General features: G+C 46.5%; 2 protein-coding genes across 2 annotated transcripts; one reads left to right on the plus strand and one right to left on the minus strand.

The window, feature by feature from the left end:
• Positions 1-68: 68 nt before the first annotated feature.
• Positions 69-4883, plus strand: EV420DRAFT_1735640 (uncharacterized protein; the record flags this gene model as incomplete). Its single annotated transcript, XM_060480008.1, has 11 exons — positions 69-305; positions 357-545; positions 620-1567; positions 1621-1847; positions 1904-2153; positions 2207-2373; positions 2425-2530; positions 2592-3011; positions 3071-3367; positions 3418-4013; positions 4065-4883. 11 exons carry the CDS (start codon positions 69-71, stop codon positions 4471-4473), a joined length of 3846 nt encoding a protein of 1281 aa, XP_060323150.1. The 3' UTR covers positions 4474-4883.
• A 1556-nt stretch (positions 4884-6439) lies between these two features.
• Positions 6440-7908, minus strand: EV420DRAFT_1486465 (uncharacterized protein; the record flags this gene model as incomplete). The annotated part of the gene is made up of 6 exons (XM_060470393.1): positions 6440-6741; positions 6825-6877; positions 7209-7267; positions 7416-7460; positions 7489-7532; positions 7746-7908. 6 exons carry the CDS (start codon positions 7906-7908, stop codon positions 6440-6442), a joined length of 666 nt encoding a protein of 221 aa, XP_060323151.1.
• Positions 7909-18725: the final 10817 nt, after the last annotated feature.

Consider the following 18725-nt stretch of genomic DNA (forward strand, 5'->3'; position numbering starts at 1 on the left):
CTAACCGTTCTTTAGATTGCTCGTTTGACCTGTTACCCCTGATATCTCTGTCACCGCCTTGTTCGCTCATGCCGCAATATGTTTGCCCTTCATGTACCAAAAAGATATTGAATACTCCACATGCTATTGGTGCTCATAAGACTCGCTGCTCAGGACACAAATCCCGTACACGAGAGCTCGTACAACGTCTGCAGTCTGCCGGAATCAAGATTGCCAAGAAAGTCAGCCTTTCTGCCCTGAAGAAGCAGAAGACGCCATCTTTGCTGAGTGACGAGGCACATAGCATACTACCATCGGTATCTCAGGTGCATTCATTGTCTCTCTGGCAATTTTTGTGTCCTAATTGTTGCTCTAAGGTATCTGAGCCCATCCTCAATGACCACAGTGATGGCGACATTGTGATGGAAGCCCCAGACGATATCAACACAGTTTCCCCCTCACGTGAAGAGCTAGCACCTGAAGCCGAGCCTGCACCTGAACTTGGACGCTTTCGTCGAACACGAATGATTCCGCGTCGTCTATATGATTATCTTCCATCCAAGGCAGTCGAGTCCATAACTCAATATGCAGCACTTAAACCTCCCCCTCCTCCCCCCCTCCTCCTCCTCCTCCTCTCAAGCATAAATCGCCATCACCATCACCCGTACCATCACCATCTCCACAGCCACCGTCCTATATTGACACCCAACCGGACGAATTTGGCATGTTCAAACGATACAAGAACAGCCTGCCATCAACTTCTCCTGATGAGGTAGTAACACTGGATACAGTTGTCGATGCCCCCACCTTCGCTGTTGCTCCGGATCCCATGACGCAACCTGATCCTACTTGCATCTATGGCTCAAATACAGGCCGTACTGATTTCCCAAATGCTTCGACATCGAACACGCCATGGTTCTCACCATTTCTCAATGCGTCTGTATGTCGCTTGATGAGATGGTTCTATTCATCAACAACAAAGACCCTTGGAGATCTCAATCGGTTGGTCAACGAAGTTATTCTTATGCCTGATTTCAAGAAGTCAGATCTGCATGGCTTTGAGGCCTCACGAGAGGCTGAAAGACTGGATCATCCTGAAGAGGATCCAGCCTCTCCCTTTCGACATGATGGCTGGACCGAAGACCACGTATCAATACCGCTCCCTCCCCCCAATCCTACACTCGTCCCGGAAGATCCTTGTCCATGTGTCGACATCCCAAATGTCTGGCATCGTTCCTTACTCGACATCATTCGATCTGCCTTTGAGGATCCCCAGTTCAATGATTTCCACATCAAAGGATTTACGCAGATGTGGAATCCCCCGGGCTCTTCTCATTCAGAACGAATATTTGGCGAGGTTTATTCATCTGACGTATTCTTGGAAATGGAAGAAAGCGTTCAGCCTTTCCCAGGATGCAATCTTGAGCAGGTCATTGCGCCGGTCATGGTCTACTCCGACTCGACACATTTGACCAACTTTGGTGATGCGTCTTTGTGGCCAGCATACGCGTCGTTAGGGCTGCTGTCGAAATATGTCCGAGCCCGAATGACCGCATTTGCATCCCATCATCTTGCCTACTTTCCTTCGGTATTTTGATTTCTATTTGTTCGCATGCTATGTCACTGATATATGTTCTATAGCTCCCAGACTGGATCAAGGATGAGTATGTTAAGGCATATGGTGTACCCCCATCAGATGCTACGCTCACATTCCTGAAACGTGAACTGATGCAGGGCATTTGGCGCCTTCTTCTGGATGAGCAGTTTATGGATGCATATCGGAATGGCATTGTGATTCGTTGTGCAGATGGGGTGGAACGGAGGGTTTACCCCAGGTTTTTTACATATTCGGCAGATTATCCTGAGAAGTACGTTTGCATCTAACTAAACTCTAGATGTATATCTTACTCAATGGTCATTGCAGGGTCCTTTTGTGCTCAATCAAGCATCTCGGCAAGTGCCTATGTCCAAGATGCCTTATCGTCAAAGACAAGGTTCGTGAACTCGGAACGAAACTAGATATGAGACGCAGAGAGACTCAAGCTCGTGTTGATTCTGTTAACCGACAAAATGACGTGACAATGGCTCAAGACTGGATCTATAACCGAGGATATCCAGTTGATGGCAAAGCTATCAATGATCTATTAGGGACACACTCATTGACTCCAAACCGTGTAAGGTGTTTTTACGCTGCAGTATCTGCTCAAAATTTAATCCTTGGTTGTAGAATGCATTTTCCGAAGTTCTGCTCGCAGAAAATGTGAACTTTTATGAACTGTTTGTTCCGGACCAAATGCACGAAGTAGAGATCGGTGGCTGGAAGTCGTACTTCAACCATCTGGTCCGCATCTGCCATTCGTATGGTTCAGACATTGTTCAGAAGGTGAATAAACGGTCAGTAACTATGCTTTAGTGTTAGACTATGAGGCTAAGTAGCCGCCAAAGGTTCCGTTCACTTCCTACCTTTGGATTATCGACTATTCGCAAGTTCAGAACTGATACAACAGCTCAGAAGAAATTTGCAGCCCGCGACTACGAGGACGCTCTCCAGGTAAGCGATTGTCCTAACATATACTAGTGTTGGATAATATATTCAGAATTCCGTGCTCTAGTGCGCTCTACCTTGTTTTGAGGGATTACTTCCCAAAAAAGAGAACAACATCGTACTCGATAATCTGTTTGATCTCGCAGCATGGCATGGCTTTGCAAAACTTCGCTTGCATACGGAATCTACACTTCAAGTTTACGATGCTTTAACAACTTCTTTGGGATATCAGCTTCGCACATTCGAAACAAAAGTCTGTCCGCAATTCCAGACCAAGGAGACTCCCACAGAAGCAGCAGCTCGGCTACGGCGTCAGGCTCAGCAGGCGAAAAAGAGCACGACTTCTGCCAAATCCGAGAGCAAAAAGGCCTCTACCAGTAAGGGCCACCGTCGGTTCAATCTCAATACCTACAAGTTCCACTCGTTTGGCGACTACCCACGAGCTATTCGACGTTATGGTACAACAGACTCATATAGTACACAGACGGTATGTTAATGAATGAGAATCTCTACTTATTTCGCAGAAATTCATATAAATCTCATTAGGGAGAACAAGAGCATCATCGTGTGAAGCTTTTCTATGCTCGTACGAACAAACGTGGTCATGTTCGACAAATTGCTGTTCTGGAGCAGCGGCAGCGATGGCTTCAGCGTATTTATGCAAGACGTGCAGAAGAGTTAAAGAGGAGTGGGACAAAGCAAACAGCAAGCCTTCGGCCAGATGAGAAGGAGCCGCTCCCTCCAGGAAATCCAGCAGGGCACTACCAGATGTCAAACTCAAAGCGTTACCCTCTGGATCTCAATCTATGGCTTGCTGATAATGAAAAGGATTTGGCGGTGGCGGTGAGTTTTTAGTATATGAATGAAACAGTTGACTTATAGTTGATTGCTAGGATTTCATTCCAAAGCTTAAAGATCACATCCTGCACCGTCTCTTTGAGCACGAAGACAATCCTACGGTCACTATGAACCATCACAATTCGCTGTTCCTTGTCAACAATCGAATATACCGTCACAAAATACTTCAAATTAACTACACCACATACGACGTTCGCCGAGACCAGGATTCTATCAACCCTCGCACCCGATCTGATGTCATGGTCCTTGCCAATGACACAAAACACTCTCATCCTTACTGGTATGCTCGTGTCATTGGAGTTTTCCATACCTACGCCCAGTACAATGACCTTGACTCCGATGATATTGTACCAGCACCATTCCACGTGGACTTTCTCTGGGTTCGGTGGTATGGTCTTGATTCGGATCGAATGTCTGTTGGTGGCTTCAAGGCCAAACGGCCTCATTGTATTGGGTTCATGGATAGCGACGATCCAGATGCATTTGGATTTCTTAATCCAGATGATGTGATTCGAGCCGTTCACTTGAAGCCAGTGTTTGCAAGGGGCCATACCTCAGATTTTCTTCCACCGTCTATTGCTCGACGCCCCGATGAACAAGACAAAGACTGGGAGCGCTTCTATGTAAACATGTACGCTTTCAGTCTTCCTATCTTTTCATGTTTTGACCATCATTCCACTAGGTTTGTAGACAGAGACATGCTCATGCGCTTTTGTGGTCTTGGTGTGGGGCACAAGAACACTTGGCATGAAACCCAGGTGCTTCGGAAAGAGATTTGTGAAGCGTTCAACATTTCAGATCATTATGAAGATATGGAAGATGCGAGGATATCAGATGAAGATACAAAGGAGTCGGATATATCCTCTGGTTCGAGTATGGCTCTAGGGAGTGATCAGGGCTCTATTAATGGGGAGTCTGAGAAGGCTGGATCCGATGATGAAGAGGAGTGGGATGATGTCGAGTGGGATGAAGAGAATGATAGTGATTCAGATGAGGGTAGGGAGGAATGCTGGTGCGACGAAGATGATAATCCTGTTGACTCTGAAGGGTTCGAGAACATGGATGATGTAGAGATGTTAGGTTACTCTTGACTTTGAATCTCATTTGGATAATATAAGCCCTTATATCCCAGATAATCCCCAAGGTATGTATATTCAAAGGAAGCTATATACATAAACTGTATACGAAAATATTAAAGTAAGCGATATTGGCCAGGAGGAAGCCCCGAGAGTCTTTGAAAGGATTCCAGGAAGTTGACATGTCAGATCACATGACTGTGACAATCTGGCCGTCTATGTCAATGACAAGTCAGTGCATGCCAACATACATGTCGCACCAGCTTATATTAGCAGATCTCAGTATGCATATATTTCAAAGCAGAGTAAGTGCCTTATATGCCTGGCGGGATGGATACAAGGACTTACAATTCATTATAATAGTCAGGATCAGCGGGTAATCATTGTAGGTGGTTGTACTTGGGATAAGCGATTGTCTGGAATGGTAAGCAATCGACAATTTTCGTGGTGGAAGATATTTGCGAGTAACTCAGCTGAGCCTAGTAGCACTGGAGAAGATTGGGTAGTTTCTTCGGTAGATTCTGCCATAGGAGCAATATAAAAGCAGCAAGCAAGCATAGCCATGAACCAGAAGCCAGGAAGAACAGCCTGAAGCCATTAAAACAAAATTGTGTATCACATACTTAGCAGTTGTTCTCATTCATTCTCCGGGAGAAAACTGTGCGATGAGCCAACGGTAAGCGGTAGCAAGCAAAAGTTGAGGATTAAACAAGGAACATAGCACATAACATCAGAGAACAAGGAGTTAAAATGAAAACATTGAGTCCACGAATTACGACGGCGTACACCTGTATGGGGAGAGGAGTGGAGGATCGGGGAAACCCAAGGAAAAACTTGGCTGTCGGCCCGAGTCAAGCCCGAGTAGTATTTATTTGCCAAAAGCCTCCACTCGGACCGGTAATTCCAAACGGGACGAGCTGGTTCACGATTCTTTCTCCTGAATTTGTTACCGGTTACCGGTACCTCCATCTAACTGGTGCCAATAGGCGGGATCCATGTGAGCGGGTTAAGAGGCGAACGAGGTGTGCAGCATTACTCAATGCTTGTTTGACACTATCATCCTAAAACGCGACTCGGGCAGCTGTTCAATTTTCTCTACGGCCCCTTACCCTCGGTGCCGTACGCCATAGTCGCCCTGACCGAAGACTGGACATACATATAATCGTTGTCGTAAAACAATCAAGCTCCATCAAGCGCAGTTTTGATTCCACCCCGATGTTGTTCTCTTGCTCCCAGCAGCATCTATCGAGAAATGCGGATTTAGAAACTCGCTTGTCTCTGCGGGTATCCGCTTAGTGTGTATTAGTCCAAGTCGGCCACCAAAGCACCTGTCGTGTGGTTGCTTGTCGGAAATCGAAGGAAGTTGCACAGCTTGTTATCACTAACAGTACATCAGACGAGGATGTGCTATATTTTCTCTCGACCTGCCTGGCTATCCTTGGGCTGCCGTTCTCTTCAAGTTTCTGTACCTTGGTCATGTTCCCGTCACGTTTCCCCGCGTCCTTGATTCTTTCCTTGTCTTGTTCCTATCATTTCTCCGGGTTTTCTCTGCATCACTGAACAACTCTCTTCCCATCATTATCAATCGTTGACTGTCAAACGGCCATCTTTGGGATGATGGTCAGTCATAGACGTTCTTCCCTTCGCGCTGCGGAAACTCGTACCATTTGGATGATCTCGTCTACGATTATGCAGGACCTGCATCGATACTAAACAACCATCTCACCATCCCCGAGCCCTAGTCTTGGCATTGCCCGAGAAAGCGCTCTCTGTTCCCACACTCTAAGCCATCAGCATCAGACGAATATGATTGCCCTTTTACCCTGACCCGCTAAAAGACTCGCTCTCACGCCAGATAAAGTTTCTCGGAGGTTTCCCTCTTCCCTCCATCAGATTCATCTATTCGACGCTTTACTATCCCTTCATAATTGTTTATTGGACCGTAGCTCCATCCCATCCCTACGTCTTTCGTAGTGTCTCATTACGGGAGTGGTGCTTCTCCAAGTACCGTGGATCTTTCTATTTCTGGGGCGTCTTTACTTCTTCTGGTAGTAATGATCATTGTCAGTTGGGTGCGAAATCTATACTTGTATGTCTTCCCTGATTTCCTCACCTCGTTCGTGCTCGCTTCACTCTTAAGCTTCCTTGTAGTGCTACGTTGGGGCACTAGAAATTCAGCGTGGTCACCTGCGTGGTACCACGCGTGCGTAGTGCGTGGCCACGCGGGCCACGCAAAGTCCGTAGTTGAACTTGAGTTGAACTTGCCTTGACTGTACATATATACTGCGAAATGATAAGAATGCTTCATTAAACATATACTTGTATGTATTTCTTATTCATTGGTAAATTGTCTGCAAGAAACAGACCTTTGTTCGAAAATGTTTCAATGCTCAATTGTTGCCCATTAAAGGTTTTAAACCTTCAAATCTCGGATTTGTAGGTGCCATTGCATCTTCAATGCATGTATCTATGATTATGAGAAGGATAAATATCAAAACTTAGCTACTCTCTCATTTTGCCTGCATCAAGTCTTTAATCCAAAGATGTTATGACACTATGAACATCAATTCAACGTTGACATCATGTCAATTACTCCTTGAATGCTCCAATACTGACCAAATTGGTCATTTAATTCTCCCTAGAATATTCGTTCCTTATGTACTAATATACCTTGACCACGCAAGTAACCACGCTGGCATACCACGCAGCCACGCAGCCACGCAGGCACACCACGCAGGCTGACCACGCACCGCCACGCTGACAAACCACGCAACCACGCAGACCACGCAGGCACCTCGCAGGCACCACGCTAATCCATATAAGTTTGCCCTCAGAAAGTGTATCATTTGTATAATTGCCTCTTAATTCGCTTGTTTCTTTGGTGTTGTTCATATCAAGTGTAGAACTCCGTATTCTTCTCATCATGTCCGATCAACTGGGAACCCCACATTGTGTACCTTATTGCTTCTAGCTTGGCAGATCACCTCTAAGGCCTTTTTATACTGTTAGGATACTTGTAAAATTATTTACTTCAGCTACAATACTTTTGATGTTCTTAAACTTAGCAATCCAGTCTGAATGATATTTTCATGATATTGACCATATTTTGAAGCATTTCAATATCACACTAAAGCTGTCATATTTAAACATTCAGGAATTCACAATCCAGCTGATTCTATGCAAGTACTAACAGAAAAGAACGGAACGCGTCGACTCAAGTCGCGTTTGATGGACTTGATCAACTTTTGATCGAAGTCCCGTAATTTGTCAACCACGCAGCCACGCACCACGCAACCACGCAACCACGCAGGCGACCACGTCGAATTCTTCTTGCCCGCTACGTTGTTGTGATTTCTGCCTGTGTCCATCATCCCAATCGTTGACAGAAAGCTCTGCCTTTACACTCTGAAAATGTATGAGCGGTACGACAAACAAGAGTCTCTTGTACATACACTTATCTTTGATGGAACTCATTCACCATCCCCATATGCCGAGTAGCCCCTTGCCAAGTAGCCCGTTATATTTACAACCACCGAAGTAGGCCGAGAGTGTGCAGTCCCGACCATCACCGAAATGGTTACTTCTACCTTGCAAATTGGAGGTGGCTCATCACTCGCTATTTGATAACCCATCTGATTTTCAAACAGATATAGGATCAGAGCTTTACGGATTAATAGCGTACTGCAACGGTGGGTACGGTGTGCGTCAAGTATAGCATCACGGCTTTATTCTGTGCCAAGAAAGCTTCGCACGTAGGTCTTCATTTCATTCTGTCAAAGTCAAACAAGGCACGAACCCCTCACTTCGCCACTTGGAAAACGGTAGCGAAGGAGACGTGCGAATCGTCAACTTCACCACATCTAAACATACTACGAGCTTTGCGTCAGATTTCGAAATTAGGAAGATGAAATAGAAAGACGGCGATCTTCTCGCCGGCTCTTACATTGGAAATCAAAGGGAAAAAAACAATTTCGTTCGTGTTTGATCGATGTTTGACTGCGTAGCATATACAACAACGGTAAGTTGAATTTCCGTCGGGATGGAATGTGCACCCGCTGAAGGAGCATCTCAGTATGTATATTCCTAGAGGATTATTAGGTATGAGAGTTAGGCTGCGAAGGGGACTAGGACGCAAGGGTGCAGGAGAAGACTAGCCCAGGCCGTATATCGAAAACACGCCAAAAGGGGAGGATGAACAAGCAAACAGTTCGCAACAGGCGAAGATGCCGATACCAATATAGCGTAAGCCCGTTGACATTAGAGAGGAGCAGGCCAACAATATCTGTCGCGCCTTAGAAGTTAGTAGACAGGATGCGACATTGTTCCTCCAGAACCGCAACAGCCTGAGAAAAGAGAAAAGATTCGCGCTCCGCATGATTCGGAAATGAAGACGGACGAGGATAGAGGCCGACGTCTGGCCGGAGAGGCTGTCTGAACCTCGGCAATTGGTCGTAGTAGCACTAGTTTCGTTTCTTTGCATAGAATTCGATAGGATACTCACCAAGTGCACTCCCCTTCTAGTACTCACCTTCCGGGGCGTATATCGTTGTAAGTGTTAGTTAGTAAGTTACATTGATCCCTCCAGGAAGCATCGGATGCGTCCAGATACCGATTCCCGATCCGGATATAAATCGAACCAAACTCGTTTCAGGTCAAGAGTCTCCTCTCTGGCCTCGATGTTTTCCAGACCAACTTTGCGCCTTTGATAATTTTACCGGAATAGGAGTGAGCGGGTCTATTATACTCGTACTGCCTCCATAATTGAACCTTTTCTCTGATGTTCAGTTTAGCTTCAGGATTCGAACATTCGCTCCCAGGGATATGCCTGCACAGCAGTTCACTATCCCCTGGGTATAATCCTCCTCTTAGACTCCTTACAATCCAGATCAACCCTTTCCATTTTCCATTTGACTTTTACCTAAACTTTCCACGATTTCATATGAGTAAAGTGTCGGACGGGTCTTCATCGTCGCAAAGTCGTGTGACCAGCCTGGTGAGCTGATATTTCCCCGCTTTCGCAGGCTCAAAGCAGTCAATTAATTCACTGTATAGTTTACACGTGATAAGATGAACATAACGTCCGAGCCACACGAAAAGATAGAAGATAAGCCTCGATGGACATGTGTAGGAACAAGTGGTCAAGGAAATTCTCTCTTCGGATTAGACAGTCAGGACTTCGTTTCTCGTATTCTCTTGTCTTGGCTAGCCAAGGACGAATCGCAAACCCAGCGTTCTGATGTAGTGATAATGACTATGACGAACTTTCCGGGATCGGGGATTCGAAGTAATGAAACATGCTGGGTCGAAAGTAACATATAGCTCTTATTCTTGGTGATCCATAACACGACAAGCTATACTTTAGGATCTGGCAGCGAGGACTAACGGAAATAGTGATGAATAATCACACTGTGACCAATCCCAAAGGATAACAGCACGTATACGTTAGTGGCCGCCACGATCGAAGGAAGACGCACGGATGAGGGAAAATAGCTACTTTTTAAGGACAGTTACAGTCTCTCGTGAATGGCCAATCAAGAAATTCACAAACACTTTATTCAGCGGAAAACCAGCGTCATGGTGCGAACGGCAGAACAAGACAGAGAGCATTAAAAGAAAGAGACGTCGTCAACCCTCAAATAGTCTAACAACCGAGATGCGAATTATTTATCGAAACTCTGCGCAGAACATGAAAACATCCCGTTTTCAAAAGGTAGTATTCATACGTCGTCGATGAAGGGGATGTATAAGACAATGGTCGGGACGTGCCTATAGAAAACCTTGACATGCAGAGATCGGTCTTTAATCTGAGGCGCGGCATCCCCCATTGAGAAGAAACGCGAGAAGAATGAGCAGCAGAAGACCGCGCCACAATCCGTGAAAAGCTAGTTAAATAACAGAACAATGATGAGAGGTGAAATAAGAGCCGAGTTATGTTCATCCCCGTCGTCGAAGGGAAACATTGGAATACGAGACGTGCATCTCCTGTGATTAACATCTAATACCAGGATAATTGCTTGTGTATGAATAAATGATGGCTTGCAGTAGTATATAGCAAGAATGAAGGGTTCACGGCCACGGCCAAGAGGAACGTGGCAAGAAAAGAACGACAAGAGAAGGCCATAATCCGGAAAGCACGACCCGTCATCGCCCTAACCAATAATGGAGACCAGCGACAACCAAGCAAGAGACGTCATCGCCCCCGATTTTGAAAAGCAAACACACTGAATCACAATGAGGTGGCGTATCGACACAATCCGTCGACGTCATTGATCCGAGAAGGAAGAATTGACTGTGGCACTTGGAGAGCATCCTTACTAGGGGAGTGGTGGAGTGATGTAGAAACTCGGGAGTGAGTCATCCAAGTCAACGAAGAATCGTGGAACGAGCTCCATGATGCATTCCTCACGGAGCTCACCTGTATTCCATTTATCGGCTAGACGCCTTTCATGACGGCCCGGTTGGCCATCACAAACAAAGCACCCGGGAATGCTCGTTCCACGGAGCTCAAGAATTATTCGATCAGCGGCGAAGACAACAGAGACAGGTCGATCTCGTCTTTGCAAATGGGAACAAGCGGAAGTCTAATGCAGAAAATATGGCAGATGAGGATGGCGAAGGTCTGAAACAGATGATTTTCCGACGTAAGCAATGAAACAAAGTACCCGGGAATCTTCCCTCCACGAAACAGCCGCTCAAGAATTACCCGGCGAGAAGGCAACAAAGATACTAGTCATCGAAGGAAGGTCTTCCAGAGAGGAACAGGCCGCAGGCACAAGTTTAATGTTGGTGGACATGGCTCAGGTACGAAACAGAAAACCTTCAAGTTCCGGGTTGTTGCAGCTACAGTCGGGTGATTATCGATAAGCACTCCCGTGAAAGGCGCCCCGAAATGGGAGAATGCAATGTTCGATTGCAAGTCCCGCAGCGAAAGGATGTTCGGCCCGAAGTACCATTCGGACCGGGATTACCTAAACTGGGAACGGTTGAGCCAGTTCATGATCTCCCCCTTTCTTTGCTTCCGCCGTCACCTCCGAGTCCGGTACATAGAGTCAATGGGAGGGCTCCAAGATCGTAGTGGGTACGTCGCTCAAGGAGACACTGGTGGAGGTCGCCATTGGTACGGATGTGCTAATTAGGCGTGTAACTGCCGCTGTTTTCAATCTTGAGCTTGCCTTTGTCTACTCTATTCCACAGCTTGATCCAAGTGGTTAAAACTTTGAGAGACCTCCCCCATTGCGGATCTGTGGCTTACGTACGCCTCTCAGTGCATCCTTGCGCCCTGACAACGACGGGTATCCATTACGCACTGACTCCAGCTTCATCAGCACCCGGGTAACGGACGTCTCTAACCTGTGTGATGCCGATGAGGTTCTTAGTACTCGCTGATTTGACTGGATTCCCTGGTAGCTTGCAAATAGGTGTACTGTCCTCTCAACGCCGCCGACACCAATCACCCACTGACGGATGTGTGGCACGCGAGCGTTTCCTGACTACGACATTTCCTGTCTATGGCCTTTTAGTGATACAGCGCCTACACCTGAATCTGATGCCGTACAGAACCCTGGATGTAACGAAAAAAAGCCCTCCATCTTACACAGCTTCTCTGATTTCACATTAGGAAGGTGTATAAAGACATTCGAATTTACAACCCTGTATATAAACAAACATCTTCCATCATACGTAGCTTGCGCAGTCTTCTTTGTTCTCACTTTGGGAGGGTGCATAAAGGAGTGTACGTGCACGGCCAACAAAAATGCGGTGCGATGCGATACGTTACTAGTCGTATCAGATGCTCAGCTCATGGTCCCCCCCAACAAGCTATTCCTTTTGTCTCCTGAAAGTTCCCATGCCGTTGTTCGATCTCGTACTGCTGTGTTCTGCCGTTTTCGTCTCGAAATATGCCTCTCAACTATTAACTCGAAGCCTGGTGTATACTGAGCGGCAATCCATTAAATCTTCTTAGATTCCCTTTTTCAATCAAAGCTTGCCTCGCACAACGTCATCTATTCCTCCCGTCCAGTTCTCCTTGTACTCATCGGTTCGGGTAAATTTAGTATCCGCCTCTTCTCTCAACTCGAAAGCCGGGTTAGTTCATGAATTCGCTTCTCTCTAAACAACTGTTAAACCTCGGTAATACATATTATTAGGAGTTCGACACCGGAAACTCTGAAGAGGTAGCGAGACGAAGAAGCAAACGTCTACAGAACTAATCCTTTGTTCATTCCTGGCCGAGTTGAAGTTCAGAAACAGCCTTAGTATACGATAGATAGAGAATTAATCCCATTCCGTTCCTCTCTTAGAGTTATCTCACTGCGCCACGTTGAGGTAAAACACAGTCATTAGTGGATAATTAGTAGTAACAGACGTTCTTCGAAGAAGACACTGAGCTTCTCCGGAGTGTGATAAAAAGATTCGCACTGCCCCTCACATAATCAATAAATGAAGATGGTCGAGAGGAGAGGCAATATTGACTCGCTTAAGTGTACGTATCCTAATTACAAGATTCTCTCGCTAGGGTATTCTTTCGTGTATCGGAAGCATAAGGGGACCGATTCCCGATCCGGATTCTGGATTACTGCTCAGAGGTCCCGACTTTTTTCGTCTTCTACCTCGATCTCTTCCCGGGCCCCGCCTTCCCGACGGCGAATCGTCGGTGGGATGTTTACTCTCCCAGCCTTTTTCACATGGGTCAACAGTTAACCTCCCCTATACTAATAGATCGACCTAGTCGATATACTGTGCCTGATTCTCGTATGTGAAAAATTCATCATATGCGTGTCATCCCAAATGTGTGTTGCCTTGTTCCCGCGCCGAGCTCACTAGGTTCCAACTAAGCTCGGAGCCGCATTTCATTTTTACATACCCATGGGCATACCAACCCTTTCCCCCTAAACTCCCGTAAAAATTTTGACCTTTGCCAGTTTTCACATGCAACCGGTACCGGTCATCTCTTCGTCCCGGGTTCGTACAACGACTCTCGTCTTCCTGGCAAGGTCCATATTAATGGTGTGCACCCAACCTAGATCGTGGAAGGTTGGATGAGGAGATCATAATAGTAGACTCGCATACGGGAAGATAAATTTCGAGGCGTTCTGGGAGCGCGGAGAATGTTTCAATATCTTCGAACGGACTTTTTTTTTCTGGGCCCTACCTCGCAGGGTCGTACTCCGGGAGCACAGCATTATCTGATTATTAGAAAGACTCTTACAAACTTCACCTGAATGCACGTGGAGATTGGGTCGCAAGCGCGTAGGGTTCGACATTCAGTATCATTTGCGAATACCTTTTACGAGCACCGCCATTTTATGATAAGCGCGACCGTGATGGTTATGCAAAAGGAAGAGAGAGCGATCGAGCCAATGCGTCTGATGCGAATTGCGAATACATACTAAAAAATATTTTGGCCTGGAAGATGTTAACAAAAAGCTACAAGCGACGTGAAAAAGTGGTCGAAGTGAGAATGCGGCTCAGAGTGCCGGACAATGGTCGAGTACCATGCACGGCTTTTGTCTATGATCACAGCTCGCTCAAAGTTGATTTATCAAGTCTGCTCGGGTGCAACGTCCGTAGGTAGACGAAACATTTCCAACACGGATTCTGAGGGCGGGGAGAGAGAAGAACGTGCACCTGGAGGACATTAACAGAAATAAAGAAAAGACGGATCACCCGGTTGTTTAGAGTGGCGACGATTTAAGAGTACCCAATAGTCGGAACGTGATATCGTTATCAAGACTCAGTCTGAAACCTTAGAACATGTCCTCGCAACATTGCTGATACTCAGGACAAGTAAGCGAGGAAGCGAGAATCAGGATGAAGCTGTGCGTTGCATTGTGGCTGTAGACTTCGATATTTGAGATCAGCGGGTTGGAGCATTGACGGTAAGCCGAAAGATCTACTGATCCAGTGCTATTCAACCGAGTTCTGAGCGCAGTGATCTTCCGAAGAGAATAACATCAGAAAAAAGCGCTTCATAATGATGTACAACGAACTCAGAAGCTAGCATTGCCGTTTCTAAAGCAATGCCTTCGTACTACTTCCGGATCTTTGGCAGTTAGGCTGAGAGTGTGCTAGAGAGTTGAGGTTTTCTTACGGTTTATCTCTTCAGGGAGGGTTTGGAGGAGCGATATAGCTTCGCCTACGGGTAGCTGGATAAACGAAGAGTCTTTATCTATAACTCTACATGAAAAAGATAGAAAAACGAACCAAGGGTAATGTTTCGTCCAGGATATTCGTACAAAGGAGTGAGAAAGAAATCCCCAGACGTCGCAGCAAAAGAACGCTCGGATAGCTTCCTGATCTGTCGTGAAATGGAGACTGAGAATTTCCAGCGCCAACAGAGCATATATAAGATTTGAAGTCACGACTAAAACTTTGGCAGTGGAAAGTAGTCCTAGTAATCGAGCATCGAATGTCGTATCTGATTAGATCCACAGCGGCTCTGGGTGTACAGTTCTAAGCGCAGCGGCAAGAGCCAGGAAAAAGAACTAGAAGACTCTTTCGGCCCGAGCAATATTTGTTTACCAACAGCCTCCACTCGGCCCGATATTTCCGGACGGGATGAGCCAGTTTGCGATTTTGCTTCCGCCCCGATACTCCCATAGTCGTGCCTTGAAGTTCAAACAAAATACGAGGCGCTAACGGACATCACACTCTGGCGGTAGGCGGGATACATGGGTGAGTGTTACGTCTGCGGAACCTGTTCACGCTAGAAGGGGAGCTAGGAGGCCGGTATAGGATACCATCTGTCTGCCCCCTCGTATCCATAACCTCCAGTTCAATTTTCGATCACCCCTGTCTGTTGATGGCCAAATTGTCCCCTGATACTTATATCGACCCTCCTCGGTGCCGTACGTGGACCCTGTATGTGTGTGTAAAGAAGAATAAACGTTCTCATAAAGAGAATTAATCAACCGCAGTTTTTGATGTCATATTAAATGACCCCGACGTCAACAATTATCGCACAGTCCTTCTTTGCTCTTGGATTGAGGAAAATGCGGATATTTCGGAAAATCGCTGGGCTCGGGGTGTGTATTTTTGTTCTAGAAATGTAAGAATGGATTTTTTCCCAGGCAGCCCGCGAATCCGAATCCGACACGGCCAACAAAACACCGGTGATGCGTCGTCAGCAGTACCCGAGTCGGGAATCAGATACGCTCGGCCCAGTTAGGTGCTTATCCAATTTACGACCCTTCATGAAGTAACTCTGTCGCCCCAGCCCATCATCATCAACATGTCAATCTGTATCTGTGGCAGCTGGTTGATGGAACCTCCCCTCCCCTGCAGAAAATCATTTAGCTGATCCTCGATGTAGATATCAGACGGATGAACGAACGGACTGGCATCCATCAATACAACGCTCCAACCCTGTTAGTCTTGTCAAGGGCTTGCTTCTGAGATCCGAGAACACGCTCCCCAGGATAGAGCTCGTCTTCCCTGGCCCGCTAGCAATAAGGGAGCACATCTCCTCCCACGCCAGATAAAGTTTCTCGGAGGTTTCCCTTCTCCCTCTTGCTCGTCGGCCCGGGACTTCGCGACTAGGCCTTTCTCTCCATTCCTACAAACGTCTTTCTGTGGTTCCCTGGTGACGTCTTCATCCAGGACTGGATCCTTTGTACTTCCTTCTTCAGGTATTCATTCATTCGGATGCGGATATGCGTTTGTTTCCTATCTATTTCTGGGGTTTCTTTACTTCTAAGTGCTCGCCCATTGTATTGTCAGTTAAGGGTGTAAGACAATATTCTCTTCGTTTCTTCATCTGCGCCCGTTTCTTTTTGAAGTTTGCCTGCAAGAATACCCTGGTCCATCTTCGCTCTGAACTACTCATCGCCATGGAGCCTAGGTTTATTTACAGTGGCTTTTATTATTCTACATGCTTCTCTGTTTCAAGGTATCATGTCGAGCCCAGGTTACCTCGACAAAAGGTATGTTGGATGCATATCTGTACGACGAGAACTCTTTATTTGCGTAGACTGAGCTTTCTGTCGCGTCAAGAACCAGCCGAAGTATCATCCATAACGTCACCTAGATGGGCCAGAAGAGAAGGCTTCGACCATCACCGACATGCCCACCTAAATTTCAATTTTTAACGAATGCCGCTTGCAATCTTAAAGTGAGCTCATCACTGAGCAAACGTTCGATATGAAAATTGTTTGATAGGAGCAGGGCTTTAAAGAATCGACCAAAGGTGGCGTTCGTACACAGGGTTTTTTGCACACCAAACCAGTAGAAGCAGCGTTCAGTCGCCACCGGCGATAGTAGCGAAGGAGATGCGCGACGCGTCAACACAGCATCTAAACAAATTATACGAACTGTAAGTCGAATTTCAAAATGAAGTGTAAAGACGGTGATCACCTCACATTGGATGTCGCCCCTGTTTGAGAGTCGTCGTGAAGTGCGTGGTAGTGGACTAATTGTAATTCATACTGGGACGTGGGTACAGTATAGCGATAAATTCATACAGGCTTGTCAAAACTTAGTGTTGCAACGTTGGGCTTTGAAGACGTGCCTCAGGAGGCGAATAGAGCTTGTACGCAAAGGATCTTCATCGATACGAAGTAGGTCGTAGAATCTAACCATAAAATTGTTCAGACTCCGGAGCTGAACACCCTAAGAAAAGAGTAGTGTTCCACCTAAGTTGGAAATTGAAAGGTTTGTAGACTAGTGACTAGTCGCTTTTCTACCACGACAGCGGACTACGTAGCCAAAGAGGATCACAGACAGATCCGCATCCTCCCGCCCAAGGTCTAATTCATATCTAGGGGTTAACAGCTGTTTCCCTGATTGTCCTCTCTGCCTTCGTGCCGCGGTTCCTTTTGCTGGAACAGCTTTTCCCCGATGTTCAAGAAATCCTGCGCCCCCAACTTCATGGCATCCGTTCCTAACTCCTTGAACAAAACGTCCGCATCGAGGGTTTTCTCATGGTCATTCGCGCTGACCGTCTTTTGTTTCCTGGAAAAGCTGCGAAATCGACTCGAGCCGCGTGAAGATTAGTGAGCATGTGAAGACGTCAGACACCAAATGGCTTATCGTTGTTAGAGCATGCAGCATACCCGGGGATGATGTGGGGGAATGCGTGCTGACTCTAATAAATGATAACCGCAATATGGCCCTTCGGAGGGCGAATCAGAAAGCATGTATTTATCGAGGGACGGGGTTCGACTCCTCGTGGAGTGCAGGGCAGAACTCGAATGCAGCGAACGTTCTTATCGTAGCTATGATAAGATTTCCTGACGTTTCGCATGGAAAACAACCAGTTGTATCTCATGCACTTTCCGAAATCATCGTTAACCTTGCGGTAAAACAAAGCGTGACTTTGACAGCAGACGACGTCATACATAACTAAAATCAATAAACGGGATAATTAAAGCGCGCGCGGCGGAATAGAAGACGTCATAATCTCAAGAAGAGGGACCAATTTACGAAAAGCAAGAGGCGCCATCATTCCCCAGTGCGGGGGAGAAGAGAAGACAATGAAGAATTTATTTATCACCCTGAATTTTGAATGAATGTCATGATCGAGGGTGGCGTCCCGACACAAGTCAGGTAGCCGCAGTCCGGGCTGGAAGATTGAGCGGGCGGTGTATTGACGTGAAGGAGTCTCTGATTAAGGAGAAAGGGAACATTCCGAGTTCCGGTTTATCAAGCCACATACTTCGATCGATAGACGTGGTACTGACGAAAGGACCTTAATCGTCTGACCGGGCTGGAATAAATTACCAAGTACTTGTGTCGCTGTTTATTTAGGCAACCTGTGATGGAGAACAAATATCACCCAGCGAGACGAATGACAAGCAGATCTTCATTCTACGGATTCAAGAGCAATGATTGAGCCTGAAAGAACAAGAATGGCGGGTCTTCGCACAAGCATAAGCATAGCAGTGTAGTATGAAGAGTCGAGGATACTAGTTCCAATATCTTTACATGTACCGGCAGAGGAGAGGTAGAAATACGGGATTTCAGTCATAGTTGCAGTTAGACGGTAAGGATAAACGTGTAATTAAAGTTAGAGGAGAGACCGGCACAAAGGGCAGGAAAAGAAAGAACGGCAAGTACGTAGCGGCAGCAAGTAGACGGTAGAGGATCGGGAAAACCTTGAACCATCGGCCCGGGTCCCGCCAAGTTGGCGTTTATTTACCTCTAGCGCCCATTCGGACCGGGATCTGCCTAAACTGGGAATGAATGATCCAGTTCGTCGGATCTCTGAGTCTCCTCTTTCATCCGCCCTCCAGTGGAGAGGATCAGCGGTATGTGATCAATCAGTAGATGAT

The sequence above is a fragment of the Desarmillaria tabescens genome (assembly GCF_030435595.1).
Source record: "Desarmillaria tabescens strain CCBAS 213 chromosome Unknown EV420scaffold_90, whole genome shotgun sequence".
NCBI classification, from domain to species: Eukaryota; Fungi; Basidiomycota; class Agaricomycetes; order Agaricales; family Physalacriaceae; genus Desarmillaria; species Desarmillaria tabescens.